The sequence below is a fragment of the Cyrtonyx montezumae genome, unplaced genomic scaffold (genome assembly GCF_038088225.1).
Source record: "Cyrtonyx montezumae isolate F1298 unplaced genomic scaffold, pur_monq_1.0 scaffold_10, whole genome shotgun sequence".
Lineage (NCBI taxonomy): Eukaryota > Metazoa > Chordata > Aves > Galliformes > Odontophoridae > Cyrtonyx > Cyrtonyx montezumae.
In genome coordinates, this window is record NW_027071826.1 from 13040989 (window position 1) to 13060168 (window position 19180).

Sequence of the window (19180 nt, forward strand, 5' to 3'; positions counted from 1 at the left end):
AGAATGAAAACCACATGTAGGACAGTGTCTTCCAGGTAATACCCATTTTATCTGTTATCATTCTCTCAAATAAAAAGTGTGTGAAAGAAAAGAAGCTACTAGCAAGGATAAACATGACTTTAATAAAAAATAAACTACTAATTCATATAATGATTTCAAAGACACAGATTTAATTCTTCTATGTCATAGAGTGAAAATAAATGAATCAAAACCAGAACAATGCTACCTGGACTCAAACTATTCCATACATACCTGACATCTAACACAGAGGTACTGACTTAAACTCAAGGTAATGGCCATCTCTTCTGAGACACCCTCAATCGTACAACAGATCTGCAGGAGTCAGCACAGACCCTGTCCCTGAGACTTACACATTTGTTGAAAATGTGCTAGATAAATCCAGCTTTCATCTAGCTAACCACAAAATCCACTGCTCATCTTAAGCTTCCTTCTTCCTCAGAAGGCTTGTTTTAAAAGACAGTCTGAGGAGGCCCAGAGCAGCTACAAACAACTTCAACTTGAACAGAGAAGTCCTGGAAAGAGTACAACATTTATCCCACCATAACATAACACGCATAAAGACAACTGCAATTATAGTGGCAGGGTGAAAAAGATAAACAAAGACTAACAACCTGAAATGGACTATGCAAGTAGAGCGATGAACTGATGCATAAAAACTGGATCTAAACACGTGCTTTTGAAATCCAGATATAAAAAATCCAGATATATTTAAAAATAAAAAAAATTGTACTGACAGAAAAGGAGAAGAACAGAGGAGGTTCTGAGTGGGTGAGGAAAAGATTCTTCATCAGAGAGAAGTGGACGTGGGACAGGCTCCCCAAGGCAGTGGGCATGGCCCCAAGCTGAGTTCAAGGAACATCTGGACAATGCTCTCAGATGTATGGTCTGATTTTTGGGAGGTCACGTGTGGAGACAGGATTTGGATGCTGTGACCCTCATAGGTCCCTTCCAACTCTGGATGTTATGTGGTTCAGTATATATAGATAGTTAGAACGGATGCAAACATACTGCCATTTCCCACACAGAACCAACTTGGGTACTTGGCGGAAGTGTCAGACCATTGAACAAAGAAACATTTGAAGCTGAATTGCTTAAGTGAAAGAAAGTTTGCACAAAGAAATACTCTTTCCAATTGAGTTAACTGTCTAGAGAGCTCCTTCACTTTGTTGCTGAGGTGAGAAAACTAAAGCAAGGACCAGACTGACTTCCTCACTCCAGCACTGCTAGTTTCAGAACTGTTCTCTGGTTACCCCATGTAGCTATGTAATCATTCTGAATTTTTCATTCTCTTCTTTGTTTGGTTTTACCAGTATACAACCAGAATGGTATTGAGTTCCCATGTCACCTAATTCATTGCTCAGAGGGAAATGGTGCAGCTACTTGACATGCAGTACCTTTGGGGATGATCAGGGGTAGACCGGCAACTTTCAGACATATATTGATACAAATATCAAATATGAGAACAGTTATACCAATTTTCCCCACATCTGAGAAAGATGGAATTCCTTCAAAACACAGGTCCAATTGGCTGAACATTCCAGTACCCATGATTTTTTGTTTGTTTTTTTGTTTTACTCTTTATTTTGTTACCACAGATAAATATAGAGAATTTCACAGGAATTATGAAAATAAATAGAAATGTCTTAACTGAAACCTAGTAAAAAAGGAATGGGGGGCAGGCAAACATGGCTGTGAGCTGCAGATGTAAAATTAAAGGTATCAAAAGCTCAGCCATTGCTCAATATTTTGCTGACTTTATTTAAATAGGACAGTTTTCAGAAGGTACTCAGGAATAAACAGCAAAATGATTTTGCTGTATGTATGAAAGTATACACAAGGCTGAAGGAATATGTGGAAAAAGGCATCTGCATGGACAATGAAAGTGGTCATTGTAAACCAACTGGAATTAGGAGATGACTTTTGGAAAGAAAATACAAAAGGATGGATGAGATGTTTGCCATGAGGGTTTACTAATGCTATGGTCCTCCCTTTGGACACAGGAAATTGAGACAGACAAGGCCAGAAATAAAGAAAAAAATAACAGTTTCTTCTGTTAATTATTTAAGTTTCCCATATTTTCATGGTACTCCCGCTTTTCTCTGCATCCAGCCACAGAGGAGAATGCTGCCCAGTTACTTATTTTCGCAGTACTTTTCTCTTCAAAGGAGGGTGTAAGGCCAATTTGTCTTTCACTTACAGACTGCAATTCACAAGCAGTTTGTGGGTTGAAAGAAAGGTGAAACCTGAAACCCAAGAAGGGCTGTCTGCAAAGCACACAGGACACTGGATGGATCAAGAAAAAGCCAGTGGGCTTATATCTGATCATGATTCCTGCATGTTTTTCCTATACATCTCAAGCATATGACAATTTTAACATGTGCATGGCTTACTCTTAGACATAAATACATAACTCAGACAAGATGTGTTTATTTCCAACAATGATTTACGGCTGACATGAGTGCAGAGTGCACAATATGCTCTCAGAGAGATGTGGACCTGAGAAATCCCTTGAGAAACATAAGACAGTGGGTGTATGGGAAACACTCCTCTTGGGCTCCCTTTGTGTTCCTTGGATAAAGGCACTTCCCTCTCTCTGAAAGATGAGGGCAGCTGTGTTGGAGGGCAGCAGCAGATGGAGAGCAGATGAGCAGTTGGACCCACCACTCACTCGAAGGCCACCGCTCTTCCTTAGACATACAAACTTGGTACTGTTTGCTCCTGCATATTGGTGATAAAACCAGGGCTAGCCCTGTTCCTAAGTGGCCATAAAGCCAGGAGGCTGCTGGGCTTTCCCAGGCAGCAAGGAGGGCGTGCACAGACCCACACTGGTAGGCATCTGGTTTACATGATGTAAATGCACAAATACCCTTACATGTACTTTGTCTCTAGCCTTCCAATGTTTGTTATTCTTATCAAGCAGTTTCTTTGCAATGTTAGCACATTTTCCAAAGAGTAGATTTAGAGGCTCTTTAGTGACTTCAGTGAAACAGATTAAAAAAAACAACACTGAAATTATGGTTTTGCTGACAGTTCTCATCACAAAAATCCAGGGCTCAGTTTGGGCAGTGTAGTCTATAGCTGAATTTGGACCCACAAAAATAAATGTAATCCTTATGAAAAATTAAATAAAGCTCCAATAGCAGGAGCAGCAGCATATTCGTAAGATGAATGGAAGTTGTGCTGCTTAAAATGCAGGTTCCTGTAGTCCTGAACTCATGAAAGTGAGCTTGCTTTATGATTACTTAGAAAAACAGAGAGAAAAATATGAGACAAAAAAAGAAAAACAAAGAAAAATGCAGACTGGTACATTTTGGAAGCTGTAGTCTAGTGCCTCTGGAGAAACGCAGAGCTTTCTTGACTGTGAACCAGCTGACCACATCAGGAGGTATCAAATCCATCTGCAGTATCCTATGGAGGATGATGCTTTTCAGTTATTCAATAAGTTTATTTCTTAGTGGTTCTGAGAGACAAGCATCTTTGGTACTAGCTGATGAGGAAAGGAGCAGCATCACACAGATCCACAGCAAAGGCTGGGCACAAGAAGGTCAAATGGCAGATGAGGTACTCAAGTACTGGCATTAAGCTGTGTCGCCCAGGTGTTGGATGCAAGGCTGCATAAGCATATTAACAACAGGCAGCTGCAGCAGGGATGCAGCCTCCCAAAACAAGAAGAAACCAAGAAGCATAAGACATTCCTCTGCAGCTCTAAGGTCACATCCCCCAAAACACAGTCAGCACCCACCAGGTGCTGAGATTATAAACACACCATTTCCTACACACTTCAGAAATAGCTGAAATCCTAAGGGGCCAACAAGTCCCAGAAATGGACAGTGACTGCAAGTCAGCCTACTCACAGAAACCCTTTGCAACAGCCATTGTACATGTGCAAATCCTGGGGAGCCAGAATTGCCAAGGGACAATGAGCAGTGATCAGACTCTGCTCCTGACATAAAACGTTTCTTGTATGCTGTCCTCTCCGTGAGAGGAGGAAAGCAGAAATAAGGAAAGACAGCATCCATGTCCTCAAATACTGCGCCTCTACATGGTTTATTAGAGGCTCACACATTCTGTATATCCAGGATTATCTCACTTCAGTCTCAAAGCCAGAGAACAAAATTTAATCCTGTCAACTTTTCTGATGGAGTGCTTTGATTAGAAATGGCCTACTGTCAGACACTGTTTAGTAAATATTTAGCAACTAAATACACTATTACATTCAGCTTCATGCCAGCATTTACGGGGATACAATGCTGGAAGATATGAGCTTGAGTATTTGTTTCATGATTATCAAAGGGAAAACATTTATCTTTACAAATGTTATTCTCCCCTCAGTGGTTTTCAAGCAAAAGAGGAAAGCAATCTCCAATTGTTATTTCTTTAGACATCCACTCAAACACAAATTCACTCAGCCCTTTTTCAGTAAATATCAGTTGCCTATGTGTGAGGTAATCATCACTTCAGAGCTAGTAATAAAACCAGGGAATAAAGAGGCAGCAGTGAACAAGAATTGCTATGTACCTGCATTTGGAGAGCCAAATCCTCACAGAGGAGAAATGTGCTTCCACTATGTAAGGATGCAGCCTTTATGTCAACTCTTAAGTTAACAGAGAGAAAGGACAAGCCTCAGGTCAAGCACTAGGTTGCAAATTGCAAGAGAAGTGCTGTCAGAGCTGTTTTCCATGTGCCTTTGTATTTTTCAAATGACCAACTTTCAAAATAAATTGCTAATCATGCAACTGCACGAACAAACCAAGTTTGTTTATCCTCACATCAGTGAGCAAGGAGCTGTAAATAGGTGTGACAGCTGCAGCATCTCCTCTGTTGTCACTGCTCTGCTCCTCCTGTGAGACAGGCGGGGAATGGGATGACTACCAGGGCTGACAGGAGCATAGTATGATCCTCAGGCAAAGAGCTATACACAAGCTGTATTACTCTTAAACATCTGTCAAAATCAGCACTCAGAGATGCTGCTTGATTCAATGGGGAGGATAATGCCCCATTCTGCAGCTGGACAGGCCTTCGCTGAAACGGTGTAGCCAGGCTGACAAGCTCAGGTTTCCAACCTTAAAAATCACCTGCTAGATTCATTTTGAAGGACATGACACCATGGTTAAAAATAGAAGAAAATCACAGTTTGAGAGTAAGAAATCTAGTTTTTAAAGGTAGAGCCACAAGCTTCATCCAAACCCAAAACTCCAGGGATGTGCCAAGTGTTACTTGCTGGGCCACCTTACTGCAGAGCTGGCTAAAGAGGGAACTGCCTCTCTCACAGAGCATGTAAGCTTCCTCACTGAGAAAGCCCCAGTTTGTGAATCTGTTCTAATAAATTTTTTTATTTCCTCCGTGGTATCACAGCAAAATCAGTTTCCAATCATGCCTCAACCAAAGTGAGGGTATGTACCTAATCATCACTTACATAACAGAGCTCCAGGGATCTCTGGAATAAAGCACCCATACCCTAGATGTTACACATCTCTGTTAGAAAACAGAGCAAAACAACCATCATGGATGTGGTGGAGTCCAGCTGAATCAAACACTGCAAACGTGAAAAACAAATTCCACATCTTGTATAGCAATTAAAAAAATAAAAAAAAATGTTCATTTATATAGATAAAATATTATTGCTTGAACAAAACAAACCCAGGTGTAAAAACAACTAGTTTTCTAATAGCAAAACAGCTTTCATTGTGAAACAAAACAGCTTTCATTGATATCCATCTATTCTCTAGAGCTGAATTTAAGCTCTTCAGAAATAACAGACCAGCTCCCATGGACAGGCCAGCATTCTCTGCATAAATTCAAATCATACCATGCTGCACGCTCAAGATGAACACCAGAGTTAGGTCAAAACTACCTTTTCTAGTTATCTCCCATTTCCCTTTAGTTCAGCATTCCCTGTGGCATACAGTAGTACCTAGAGGTTTTACTGAACAGCAACAGAATGCTGACACTGTAAATCAGAGGCTTACATCAGCACGTTGCCTTCTGCCTTGCCTATGCCCTCCTCTGCCTTTTCTGTACTGTGCAGACCATAGGTTGAGACAAACATTACTGAAGCAGAGCTGTTTATTTTGTCATCCAAATACTCATTTTTAAAGCACTGTTAAGAGTATTATGTACCCTAAGTAAGAGATGTACTATGAAAACCAACCATGCTGAAAATCATAGTTGCTTTGGAAAAGGTTACCTGTGAGAGTACAAAGCACAGTTGTAAGAGAAGTCAGGAGTCTTCTCACACTTGATAAGATTACAGGAGAAATGAGCTGCAAAACTACACTAGAGAACAAGTGAGAGCAGGCAAAGCAATTCAATTTCTGCTGCTTCCATTTCATGTGTATGAGAGTCATCAGGGAATAAAACATCTGCCACCTTGACAATGACTCGGTTCAGGACCTCCATGCATGACTCATATGCACAGCGTGCTCAGTCAGATGTTTCAGAGACCAATAAGGAAGGAGCCATTTCACAGCCTGGATCGGAGCAGCACCTCAGTTCAAACTACAGGTGAAACAGGAGAGCAAGAAAACGCACAGGCAGTGGAAGCAGGGAAAGGTAACTTGGAAGAAGTACAGGGATGCTACTAGACAATGTAGGGATGAGGTTGGGAAAGCCAGGGCCCAGCTGGAACTGGACTTGGCAAGAAATGCAATCAATTGGAAAAGGGAAGTCCATGAAAGTATACTACCCCTTATGTGCAATGCAGGCAGGCTGGTAACCACAGACAAGGAGAAGATTGCTGAGTACCTCAACTTTTTTTTTTTTTTACCTCAGTCTTCAGTAGTAACTGCTCTACACAGAACCCTTGAGTGGATGGTTCAGAAGGTGGGAACCAGGGGGAGTGATGCTCCTCCTGCTGTAAGTGAAGATCAGGTTCATGACTGCCTGAGGAACCTGGACATCCTTAAGTCCATGGGTTCCAATGAGATGCATCTCAGAGTCCTGAGGGAATTGGCTGACATTGTTGCCAAGCCTCTCTCAGTAATATCTGAAAAATCATGGTGGTCAGGTGAAGCCCCTGGTGAGTGGAACAAAGGCAATATCACACCCATTTTTAAGAAGGGTAGAAAGGTTGATCCATGGAACTACTGATCCGTCAGCCTCAGCTCTGTGCCAGCTAAGACTGCGGAGCAGATCCTCCTGTTAAGGCATATGGAAGAGAGAGAGGTGATACAAGACAACCAGCACAGCAACACTGAAAGCAAATCCTTCCCAAGAGGTCTTCTACAATGGCCTAACAGCTTCACCTTTGATAAGCAATATATTATAAACACACATCTTTTCTATACAATTTACTAGCTGCTCAAATTTAAGCTGCTTCCTCTTCTGTAGACAGTGTTTTTTTGGTGGGTTTTTTTTTTTCTGTTTTTCTGTCACTTCAAAGAACTCTAGCAACACAGGATGAAATTGGATATACCCAACACTGTGTAAACATTTGCTGTCTCTCAGATCTGCATAAATCTTTATTAAGGCATGATAACATGTCCTTGCACAAGGGAAGTATTTTTTTTTGCTGATTTTTTTAAAAACACAAGTTTAGATCTTTGAAGGATTTGGAATTGAGTTGGTGTGTCTACAGCAGCTAAGATAATTTATAAAAGGTAGGCATAGGGGATAGGAGAGATGGAGAAAGAAGATACTGAAAAAGGACAGAAGACAATTTGGATGGAAATTTTTATGGAAGCATACAGAAGAAAAGGTGGGAGGAAATCCAAATCCAAACAAATAAATAAAATTACATGGTGTGTCAGGCAGAGGAAGACAGAGAGAAGAGAAAGGAACAACCCAATTTCTTTTCAGTGGAGCTCACCTTCAAAGAAAAGTTACTATGATACCTCAGAATGCTTTGACAGTTACTGTACATCATCAAGGCACTTGATTATATAATTTCTTTAACAAAGATGTTGTTCAGAGGGTTACTCACATACTTTAAGCATACTCTTAAATGGCAGCTGAGAGAATGTGTGTGACCTACTATTTCAAGTCCTTGTGTTCAGCTGTACTTTCAGAAATCCTTAAAAATTGTGTATTTGACAAATTTTCTTCCTTCTTTGTTTAGCTGTTATTTTTCTTCTCCGTATGCACTTCAACACATACACAACATCAGCTGAATGGACACAGCTGTCCCTTCTGTTTCCATGCAGCAGCCCCATGGACCTGTAAGCTTTTAATCACTCCCAGCACAATTTCCCAACTTTTGAAAATGCTCATCCATTTGATATGACAGAAAAAAAATAAAAATCAAAGTGGAAGTTGGTGGTAGAAGTGTTTTTTCTGTTTTAACTATGTACAGCTTATCCCTAGTCTGATTTCTGTCACCTAATACTTGGAATGCTTACAAGCAAAATGGCAGCAAAAAAACCTAGTTGAAGTTAAAAGCTTTTTTTGTTGCTGTTGTTTTTAATTCATTTTCAAAATCACTTCCATGCCAAAGATAATCTGTGAAACAAGAAGAATTGGCCTCATAGCCAACTCTTTCTCTCAAAGCCTGCTGCAGAGAGGTGTTGAGCTTCTCTGAAGTGACTCTAACAATAACAGTTTCTAATTAGCTTCTGCTTATCAGGTTTTGGTTCTGGCAGCTTCTATGAGTGTAGAATTGAGTTCTTAGAATAGAAAGAATAAAGATTCAGCCTAAGAGTACATGTTTCAAACACATAGGACTTTCAGGTTGTTCTTGCAGCACTATGTAGCTGTGCAAGCCTGCAAGAGAAAGGATGACTAGTGACCACAGCCTAGCTGCCATATGCATGTGACATGGCTGCTTGCAAAGAGCAATCTTGGATCTGGTGTTGCCTTGATTAATTCTTCCAAAGTTACAAAGCTTTCATTCTGTAGACGTTCACAGTGCCTGGCATCATGGTGTATTCTCCTGTTTAAATGCTCAGTGTAGGGACAAACATTGCTCACTCCAGTAGTGGAGGGTACAGGAGAGTGCAACCTAGACAACACCATCAGCACTGTCAAAATACATGGCAAGGAGGTCATACACCTTTTACTGACCCTTTTTATTACCCTAGCACTAACAGTTTATATATGCAGCATCAGCAACGTGTTTGCCAAAGGCTTCCACCACACTGATACTGCTGTTACTCCACCATAGCAGAGCAACTCCTGACTTGAAACCAGGCACAAGAAGCAGATGAAGCCACTGATGAGTGATGACCGCTTTCAGTTCACACCAATTTTCACTGACCTTCCTTTCACATTTGAGTATCTGCTGAAAAAAAGCTCAGAATAGCAGAGAACCATCATTATTATCTAAATACACCTTTGAAAACCATCACCCTTGAGAAGGGTGGAAAGGGTTAATACTCATCCAGTTTAGGGTACTACACACTCATCCAGCCAAGAAGCATATCAAAACAACAGACAGGGCTCCAATAGACCTCACTGGCATAGAGAGATAATGCAATTTATGACAGAAAATACCTTCAAGGAAAGTTAGTCCCAGCAGATAGATGCAGCAAGCTAATGGAGCTAGTCACTGCTGAATTTACTTGGATTATTTTTCAAATGTTCTGCTTTCCACATCACTACAGTTCATTTGAAGACACTAATATTTTCTTTGAACAATGATCTAATCTGATGGTGTATCAGTGGTCACCAAGTACATCAGCCTGCTCTACTTAATTCCATGCAACCCTTCAACTCATTTGAGATTTTTGCACTTAGCTTCTGCCTGACATCAGATCAAGATTAAGAACAGTTAAATGGTGCAACCTAACGGCCACCATTCATGCCATTTCCAACAAAATGTAAAACAAGTTTCCACACGCGTTTTCACCTCATTAACAAATTAGAAAATTCAACTTATGATAGCCAAAAACAAGCTTTAAAACACATAAACATAAAATATATATTTAAGTATCTTCAGTCAAAATTTTTCAGTCTTTGTGCTACCTACTAAGCTCAACTCTCACCACATCTGCCAAGAGCATTGCTGCTCAGTGTATCAAGGTTGCTAAAGAAATACCAGACACCTAAACAAGCAAGATTTCAGACACGAATGTAGTGCTGCTTCAGCCTTAACTTCTCTTACCTGTCATGTGTAGCAATTTGCTGCGTATAATAGGACTCCAACTGCTGCTGCCATCAACTATGTTGTTGATGCTGGTTCATCTTTGTAATGCATGTGAAAGTGTTCTGCAGTCATCTTACAAGCCTTCTTTTGCATTCAGCAGAAATGGAAGAGTCTGAGATCTGCGCCCTTTGTGAATCATTTAGCCCATATCCACTGAAAATCATGTCAATTGATAAAAACAAACAAAACTAAAACAAAAAACGCTTCATAGAATTTGTCTCTTAGATTAGTTAATCACCACATGAAACACATTATTTTCAGCCTCTCCTTAACCCTCTCTATGAACTATGTATATAGACTGCACAAATGAAGACATGAGCTGTCTCCTCCTTTCCTTTCCTCGCTGTTCTTCCAGCCACGTCTCCTGAGAGAAACTGGACCTGCTGTTAATCACTGAAATTACAGTAAAGCTAAAACATAGCCTGATGACCAATGTAAGGTTTATTCTTGCTCTTCAAAGAGCTGTTCCTATGACTTGCAAAGCGTTCTTACCCCATCAGCTCCAGACTTTTGAGATATGACCTTTTAAACAAGCAGACATTCCTGCTGACATTACTAGAACTGCATACACGTGCTCAGAGCCCAATAAGTGCTTAAGTGTTTTCTTGGATTGGAAACACAGCTTTTAGCATCTCTGACAGCAGTTACAGCCTGAAACAGCAGCCTCTCCCGAAGTACAATATCCACGCTTGACCTAATCAGTTAGTCCAAATCTCTGCAGAATTTTCAAAAGCTTCGTTGGCACAGAATTTTATGCTATAGAAGACTTGGAAGTGGAGTGTGCACTGTCACTGCAGTGATAAAAAACATGCAGAGTTTCCTCAGTCCCCACTCCTCCCAATAAAGACCTAATGTGGGTGCACTAAGCAGCTAGCAGAAAGACTTTTCTAGCAAATGTTTCTCATCTCAACTGCTAACAACATCCTGGATGAGGACAATACCAATTTCTGTACATAGAATATTTTTCAACATCTAGATTAGGCAGCTGGGCTATATATCTGTGCCATACCACAACAAGGCACTGAAGTTTAACTTCAAGCACTTTAGACACTTTCAGTTAAACTCTGATTTGCTCTTTCAACTTTCTGATGTCTGATTTCTATTTACTATAAGGCAAGACAATCAGGAAAATTCAAAGGGTGGCAAAGGAATTCACCTTTAGAAGAAAGCAGAGCTGGCAGAGTAACAGTTACATCCCTATCATTCCTACACAAGTGACCACTGAATTGTAAGGGAATGCCCACATCTTCATAGCTAGCATATTTAATGTTTGATGCTGCAAGTCAGAAAGTTCTTGTCTCACAGATTTTATTATAATCTTAGGCCTGCTTTTGACAAGGAGAGGTTGACTGACCTTAAATCACAATTTGTCTTGTGATTTGTCTTAGGGTTGTGCTGTTTTTTTCTGGCAAGCACAACTTAAAATAAATAAAAACAAAAATAAAATAAAACCAATGTGTCTGTCTCAGCTCACATCAGTAGTGTAAAAGCTTCTAAATCAGCACAGATTCTCAAAGCACAAGCACAACCCAAAGGTCTGGTGGTCTCTGCAGTTAGCTTTCACAGAATATACACACAGGCACACACACAAGCTATTGTTGAGCAACCAGCCTGGGATCTGTTTTATGGTGGTAGAAATAACCTACCAAACCCACAAAGCCTGTTTGGTTTTAATGTCTTCAGAATATTTTGCTGAGAGCACACAGCTAATAAAGGCTTCGAATGCCTTGACCCTTGAGAGAGAAAATACATTAAGAGAGATGTGGGAAAACAGCTGTGGGATTATCCTGTGCTCTGGTTTCTCTATTCTGGTACAACATACTACAGCAAGTCCTAATTGTGGCTCTTCTTGCATCCAGAAATCTCATTAGAAAGGAATTAAGGGGAACAGCAGCATGCCTCAGACGTCTGAAAAATGCAGCAGCTCTGTTCACCCAGGTGATTAGATTTCCCAAAATACCTAGCAAACCCTCCAAACACATAAACCAATTTTGCAGCACAGACATGAGCAGTCTATACCTTTGATTTACAATCCTAATTTTCCCAAACTCATCTTAAAAAACACTCAGTTTACTATGGGCACTCCAGTGCTTTCCAGAAGTTACACAGCTCATAACAACATGCTTTTATTATAGAGACATGACAGCCTCAGACTTCTCATACTGATAAGGGCATAGGCAGCTACCGAGCTTCTTCAAGGTACACCAAGACCCACTGTCCAGTTATGGGGAAAACAACCAATCTGAACTACTGCCAGGACAGTAAAAGAATCAGTGACTGGAATGATCATTGATCAGACCCAAAATACCAGGACGGCAATACAGAACACAAAACCAATGAAAAGTTTAAGTTCTCTTTACTACACAGTCTTGCTTTCTGTACCAAGTTCATTCATGTTTCTCAAACTCCTGAAACTATGCTTTCTCAAAATGTCTACAGTAAAAACAAACAAAAAATCCTCAATACCATAATAGAAATTTAAGATAAAGAACCTCAGTTCTATTCACTGAAATTAAACACAGTTCTATTTACCATATTTCAGATCCTCAGTAATTTAAGAAGAGCTCTTGAACACACAGATAAATATGCAAACTGTATACGAGTAAGACAAAAACAATTCCACAGAAATGAACGTGATCCCAAGGCTGTTACTAGCTCTCCTCTGTTCTGTATGTAAAAGAAATGATCATTCACCTGGCAATTACAGTGATATTTTTACTACATGTACATATACAAAACTATAAAGATATTGCAAGCTGAAGTCTATTCTGCATTCTCAATATGAAACAAAAAGCACAGAAGTCATTTAAGGGAAAGCTAAATTGCAAACACAAATCCTGAAAAACAGATAACTGCTATTGTGACTGCAGGTGCTGTTCAGCTCATATTGATTTGTACCGCACTGAGGACCATGACATCATTTTTCCCTCTGTAGCTTCCTACTGCATGCCTCTATTTTTCATGCTGAATAGATGTTCCAGCCTTGCTCACGATGTTATTAACCCTGATGCAATTTTCACTATTAGCTTCCCCAGCAGAAATGCTTTAGCCTGCTCTTAGATATGAGAAATGGAAGGGCAACAAGTTGCAAAGCTCAGACCCCTGCTTTGCTGCTGAATATTTCAACAGCAGAAGCAATGTGCAGCCAGTCCTGAAAAACACTGAATGCTCTTAGCCTGGACACAGTCTCAAGACCCTAAATCAGACTTCCATGCTGGAAGCTGAAGGCCTTACCTATGATAAGAGCTACTTCTCAGGTTACCTAGACTACAAGAGCACTCTGAAATCACTGAAATGAGCCACACATGCACAGCCACACAGCTCAGCAGCAGCTGAACATATTAGACGGTATTCTGAGGCACACAGGATTACTTTAATTAAAATCTGGATTCAAAATGAAAAAAAATCCTAACTAATAGGCTTTCCCTATTAGTACAGATGACCTTACAGAAATCAATTACAGCACCTGCAGAGCAGGGGACACTGAAGCCTCCACAGCCCAGTGCTGCTGAGCACACAGATGTGAAAGGGCTTATTTTAACAAGGGATTTAATTGTCAGAGTTGAAAGCTGTTCCTCATTACAGACTAATAAATGCACAGCTGAGCTGTTCAGACAAGTGCCTGAGCCGGGGAGCCCAACCTTTGTGCTGTACCTACAGTGCACACATTTGTTAGCATTACTTCTCTGACAATCTCCAATCTTCCACAACAATTTTTATCAGCAAAATATTATCCTTTCTATGGCATCCAACATATCATTCAGAGGGCATTACATTAATCTTCCTGCTAGCAGGAAGAATGGTTTCAGGGCCTCCAAGGCACAAAAGCAACTTCCAGGAAAATAGCCTAAAGTATCCTGCAATTCACTTGGGAGGTAACCAGCATTGCCTTGCCATTAAGGATCTCAGTTTAGGTACTGCCTATTTGGCATGAAGTATTAACCTGACATTCACCAGGTAAAATACAAGCCCTGCTGAACACCACAGGGACACTAATGAGCAACAGCAGAACATTGTTAGGGTCAGTCAGTCTTCTCTTCTACTCCCACAGAATCTTCACTAAGGGTGATCTCAGTGGACCATGTCACCAAAAACATCACAAAAATGACTCCAAAATTGAGTAAAAGATGCAGCAGAGACAGAAAGTGGAAGAAAAGTGGTACATCACTTCAAGAAGTGACACTGGGGGTTAAGTACCTCTGTGATGACAAATGGGAGTTGTTGCTTGTGTCAGAAGGAGGTGCAAAAAGCCCATCAGAGAGGGACAGGTTTAAGCACAGCATTAACAGCATACATCAACGTAAAAACAAGGTACACTTCCCTCAGTAGGAGTCCAAGAAACCCTCTCCTGTACTTGTGAAAAAATCCCCTTGGGTTATGCCCCTCAACCTTATCCTAGCCACCTGCTGGGAGAGCCCGCAGCTGCCCTGTCTGCACAGGTTCACCACAGTAACTGTGATTATTCTTTGCCACTTGTTGGTCAAACAATAACCAACCAGTTCCACAGAATCAGGAAAACATGGACACAATTTGATGTATACTGTTGCAGTAGCAGCCTCAGTGGAAAATGTATTTATACGGATTAGGGAACTTTTCTGTGAGGACTTAAGCACAGCCCTGTGGCACTTGTAATGCATAGGACAGGGGTATAAGATGCATGGAGCATGACCACAAGCGTAAAGCAGAGCCTACAAAGGGTGGTACCACTCCCAGCTTTGGCACAGAGCACTCCCACCACCAGAACAAGCTGCTGCAGTATTTCACCTCTGCTTATGGGATGAGAAAACAGAGCCTTAGGGAACCGAAGGCAGATGCAGGGAGCTCAGCTAGCAGTAGTACTAAGCAGCCTGGTGGGCTTCTGCCCCACCTGACAGCAATCTTTTGGCAAAAATTCAAACTTGGATCCAAATAGTCCTTGAAAACAAACAACTATATCCATACATAGAGTTATTGCTGTGCAGAATTTTGTGTTTATAGTCACACGTTGGTAATCAACGACAGAATGGAAACAGCACGAAACTGCACCAGGGGAGGTTCCAACTTCACATTAAGAAAGCACTTTTTTTTTTGCCATAAAAGTAAAACCAGCACACACTACCTATTGAGGTGGCTGATGGCCCATGGCTGCCAGCACACCAGAGGCATTTGAGCAATGCCCTCAATAATATGCTGTAACTTCTGGTTAGCCCTGAAGAAGTCAGGAAGCTGGACTTGATGAGCCTTAAAGACCTCCATCAATGGAACTACTCATAGAATCACAGAAATGTAGGGGTTGGAGGGGACCTCCCAACCTCTTATTCTATTCCAGATAGAAGAAATCATTCTAGCAAAACATGAAATGGATGCTCAATATGCATGACTTTTTCTGTACAGTTTCTCTGCTTAAAAACCTAATTCATTTGGATTCACGAGATGCTTTGTGTCTTTATGTGCCCTATAGATGCAAGGGGTTCTTCTGTACATTAATCACCAATATTCACAAACCTCCCTTGAGCTGAAGCCCCAACTTAGCTATGCAAACAGGAGCACCCCCGCATTCACCATTCCACTTACAAAGACAACTCATACAAAGAACACATCCACAAACGTGGAAAAAACGGAAAAATCAGCTTTCCGCTTTCTATTTATAGCCTAGAGCAGGAGGCAGGGACAACACTGCGTTGGCCTCCTCCTTCCCCCCCTCCCAGCGCGACGGTGGCGGCGGAACGGCCCAAACGATGCGCTCCAGGACCGGGCGGGGAGCGGTCCCACCGCTGAGCACGAACACCTGCTGCACCCAGCAACTTCAGCGCCTCCTTACCCCAACTGCCTTCCCCCTTCTTCTTTTTATTTCTATTCTTTCTCCCTCTGCTACTTTCCCCCTCCCCGACGCGGCCCCGCGACCCATACCGCGCCTCCCCGTGCTCCCTCTACGCTGAAACCCCCGGCAGCGGGAGCAGGAGCGGGGCTGCACCTACCTGCGCGGCCATGAAGGAGAGGTCCATGCTGCTGCTGCTGGAGCTGCTTCTCGAGCTGCTGGAGGTGCTAAGGCTGCCGCCGCCGCCGCCGCTGCTGCCGGGGGCGGGCGGGGCGCGGGGGCGCGGGGCGGACGCCGCCTCCCCCAGCAGCGGCGGGCGCGGCCGCGGGACCGGCACCGGGACCAGTTCCAGCTCCGGCGGTTCCCGGTTCGGCACGGTGCGGAACGGCACGCTGCTCCGACTCGAAGAGGCGGCCCGACCCCGCGTGGGCTGGGCTGGGCTGTCCCGCCCCCACGTGGTGGGGCGGCCGCCGCGGGCACCGCCCGCGTGGGACACCGCCGTTCTCGGGGTGACGGTGAGCGGGGAACGCCCCAGCTCAGCCGCGTCTTGTTCTTTCCTCAGGGCTGAAGCTTACGTGGAAGAAAGTGCCCTACAGCTCCTACTCCCCAGTGGGTACTGAGACAGGGAGCCCGGGCAGAGCGGGTCGGAGGCGCGGACGGTGCTGGGCAATGCCGGAGAAATGCGCTAGGGAGCAGGTGCAGCACGGCTTTAGCCGCGTCTGCAGATGCTTTGCATGATACAAACCCCATGAGATACACTGTCTGACTGCTACGCCCCTGCTTTTCTTGCCAAGATAGCAAATCCATCTTTTTTTTTCTAATTGTTTTTGTTTTTCAATCACATGCCTCCTAACCCCACCGCTGAGAAGAGACACTTCATGACATATTCTTGTTCTTAGATGTTTTCATGACTTAGCTGCTTCATCTGTAACTCCCCTCCTTGGTCCCAAAATTTACCATTCAGCAACTCATCACAAATACATTTTGTGCCTTTTATTATGCTTTCTCCTGTATTTCCCAGATACTGCCATTTGAGGTGAAAATTCAGTGAACTCACATATTGGGCAGCATTGAAAAACCTTTGACACTACTTAGGACAGAAGAATAATAAAAATGGAAATTCTTACGTGCTGAATGTTTTTCTTCTGAGGATTTTTATTGTCTTTCTGTTTCGTGTTGGTTTCATCTCCAAGACTAAACCATTTTATGATATCTTTACTACTTCAGCTGAATGCAGGGGCCTGAGGGGCATATGAGCGTTATGCCAATAGAGGAACTAATATGAGACTCAGTTTTGCTGCGTAGTTTTAAAATGCAGAAGAATAAAAAAGCACATAAATTCATGCTGTGAACTGTGTGCTCTTGGGTTGGTAGGTTGAGTGGGTTGTGCTGTTGCAGCAGGTGGTGGTGAAAGAAGCTCAGCTGCTTTACATCAATGCTTTACTTGATTGACTACCAGTGCACCTGCCAAAAATGCTTTTATGTCAAGAGGCCCATTAACTCTAACAAGTAAAATCCGGAAGAGATGGTGCCATTTTATGAATTTTTAAACTCAGTTTTGTAAATAATTGTCTGTTTGTGGATTCTCTCCAAAATTCTGAAAGAATTTTGGTGTGTGCGTCAGAAGCCATAAGCAAATTCAAGACTATTTTAGTCCTTATCATCCAGATAAATTCTACACTCGATGCATGGACATCTCTGCATGGTAAATGTAGCTGAGGCTGCCAGCGCTTGCAGCACCAGCATTTCATTAGAAAAACAGAATAATTAGAGGCTTTGAAGTTACAATGACTTCTAATTTTGGTTAATTTTATGGAGCCTAAGACAGATAGAGCTGGGAAGGAGCTCAGTCTAGTCCATGTACTTGCTTAAAATACAGCCAGTCACATCTGTGGCCCTTCAAACAGGGCCTTTATGTTTATCCAGTCTCTTCTTGAAGGCATTCCATGAAGAAAATTTCATTTTCTGTCAGGCCTTACTCCACTGGCCATTTCCTAAGGCTCTGTACACCAGCGACATGGAGAAGAGATTGTTTCCTCTGGGAAAGCTTGCCTTTTTGAGAACTATTGATGGGCACTGTATTTGTCTGATCTTAAGAGTATCTTGTCTCTTTCTTTAAAAACACTTAACGAAGATCACTCGTGGCAACAAGTGTTCAGTCAGATTTTCAAGTACTTTACTGTGATGTTCAACAGATTCAACCAACAGAGTGGTTCCCAACAGGTTCCTGGCTAAGGCACTACTTCTTTCATGCATGTAACAGAATAAGATTCTTGGTCGTAGCTGGCCTTTTAGTGGGTGATGGCTTGTCATCACTTTGGATTTCTTGGCATTAGTTTTTCCAATAATTTTGCCTTTCCATTGAGAAAATGACCAACACTTTCAGTAGTCTATTAATATACTTCTGCACAATTTCCTTTTTATGCTCATTATTTCAAATACTGATTTCCTTTTCCTTGTCTCATGCATTTGCTTACTTCAGGAGTATATTACACAGATTAGCGGGAGAAAAATGTGAATTTTTCGTGTTTCAAGTTTTTATTTCCAAGCTAACTTCCGGGGAAATGAAAATCTGTTAAAAAATGGATTATAAAAGCACAGTTCCACAGTTCAATACAGAGGAGAGTAAACAGCTAATTTCAGTTCCTATGACAGAAGCTTACATAGTAATACGGAAAATTGCTGGCTGTTGTGGATACAGAGAAATTCCTATTGGTTTGGGAAAGAGGCATTAACTGCACACAGCAACATTGGAAAGAGGTACCCATCATCATGTATGTTATATTTTTGTTAATAATATAGATAGAAGATGATGACATCTGTTAAGTACTCTGAGACTCTGACTGAAGTGACAGTAGAGGAAAAATCATTCTAAGGCTTACTGCATACACCAGTTGATCTGCTTGTGGTCCAACCATGAGCATCCATGTAGCCCAATGCTGGATTCTTCTAAATACCACTAAACAGTCCTTCTATTCTTGATTTCAGCTGGGAATTTGACTAATTTATCTTGGGAGATAGCAGCAGTCAAAATCAGTCTTAGAGTAAATGGATAATTTCCCTACATTTAAACTATTCACTTCTTTTATTTCTTAGTTTCGAAAAAAAAAAAGAGAAAATTAATTTTCAGTTCTCACTTCTGATTGCTATTTAGATTATTGCCTTTTTTTCCTAGAGAGCACATTTCTGTACTAATTAAGATGGAAATAATTTATTAGGGAAAGCAGATTATTTGTTACAAGCTTTTATTATGTTACTACGAAATACAAAGTTTTGCTTTTCCT

At 41.7% G+C, this 19180-nt stretch overlaps 1 protein-coding gene across 1 annotated transcript in view; it reads right to left on the reverse strand.

Annotated features, from left to right (window-relative positions):
- The window catches only part of CUNH14orf132 (chromosome unknown C14orf132 homolog), a 36966-nt gene extending 19051 nt beyond the window's left edge, over window positions 1-17915 (reverse strand). The window contains exons 1-2 of the mRNA XM_065747196.1: window positions 17876-17915; window positions 16057-16466 (exon numbers count right to left, since the gene is read on the reverse strand). Of these exons, the coding sequence (XP_065603268.1) occupies window positions 16057-16466; window positions 17876-17915 (450 nt within the window). The remainder of the gene's footprint in view (window positions 1-16056; window positions 16467-17875) is intronic.
- Window positions 17916-19180: the final 1265 nt, after the last annotated feature.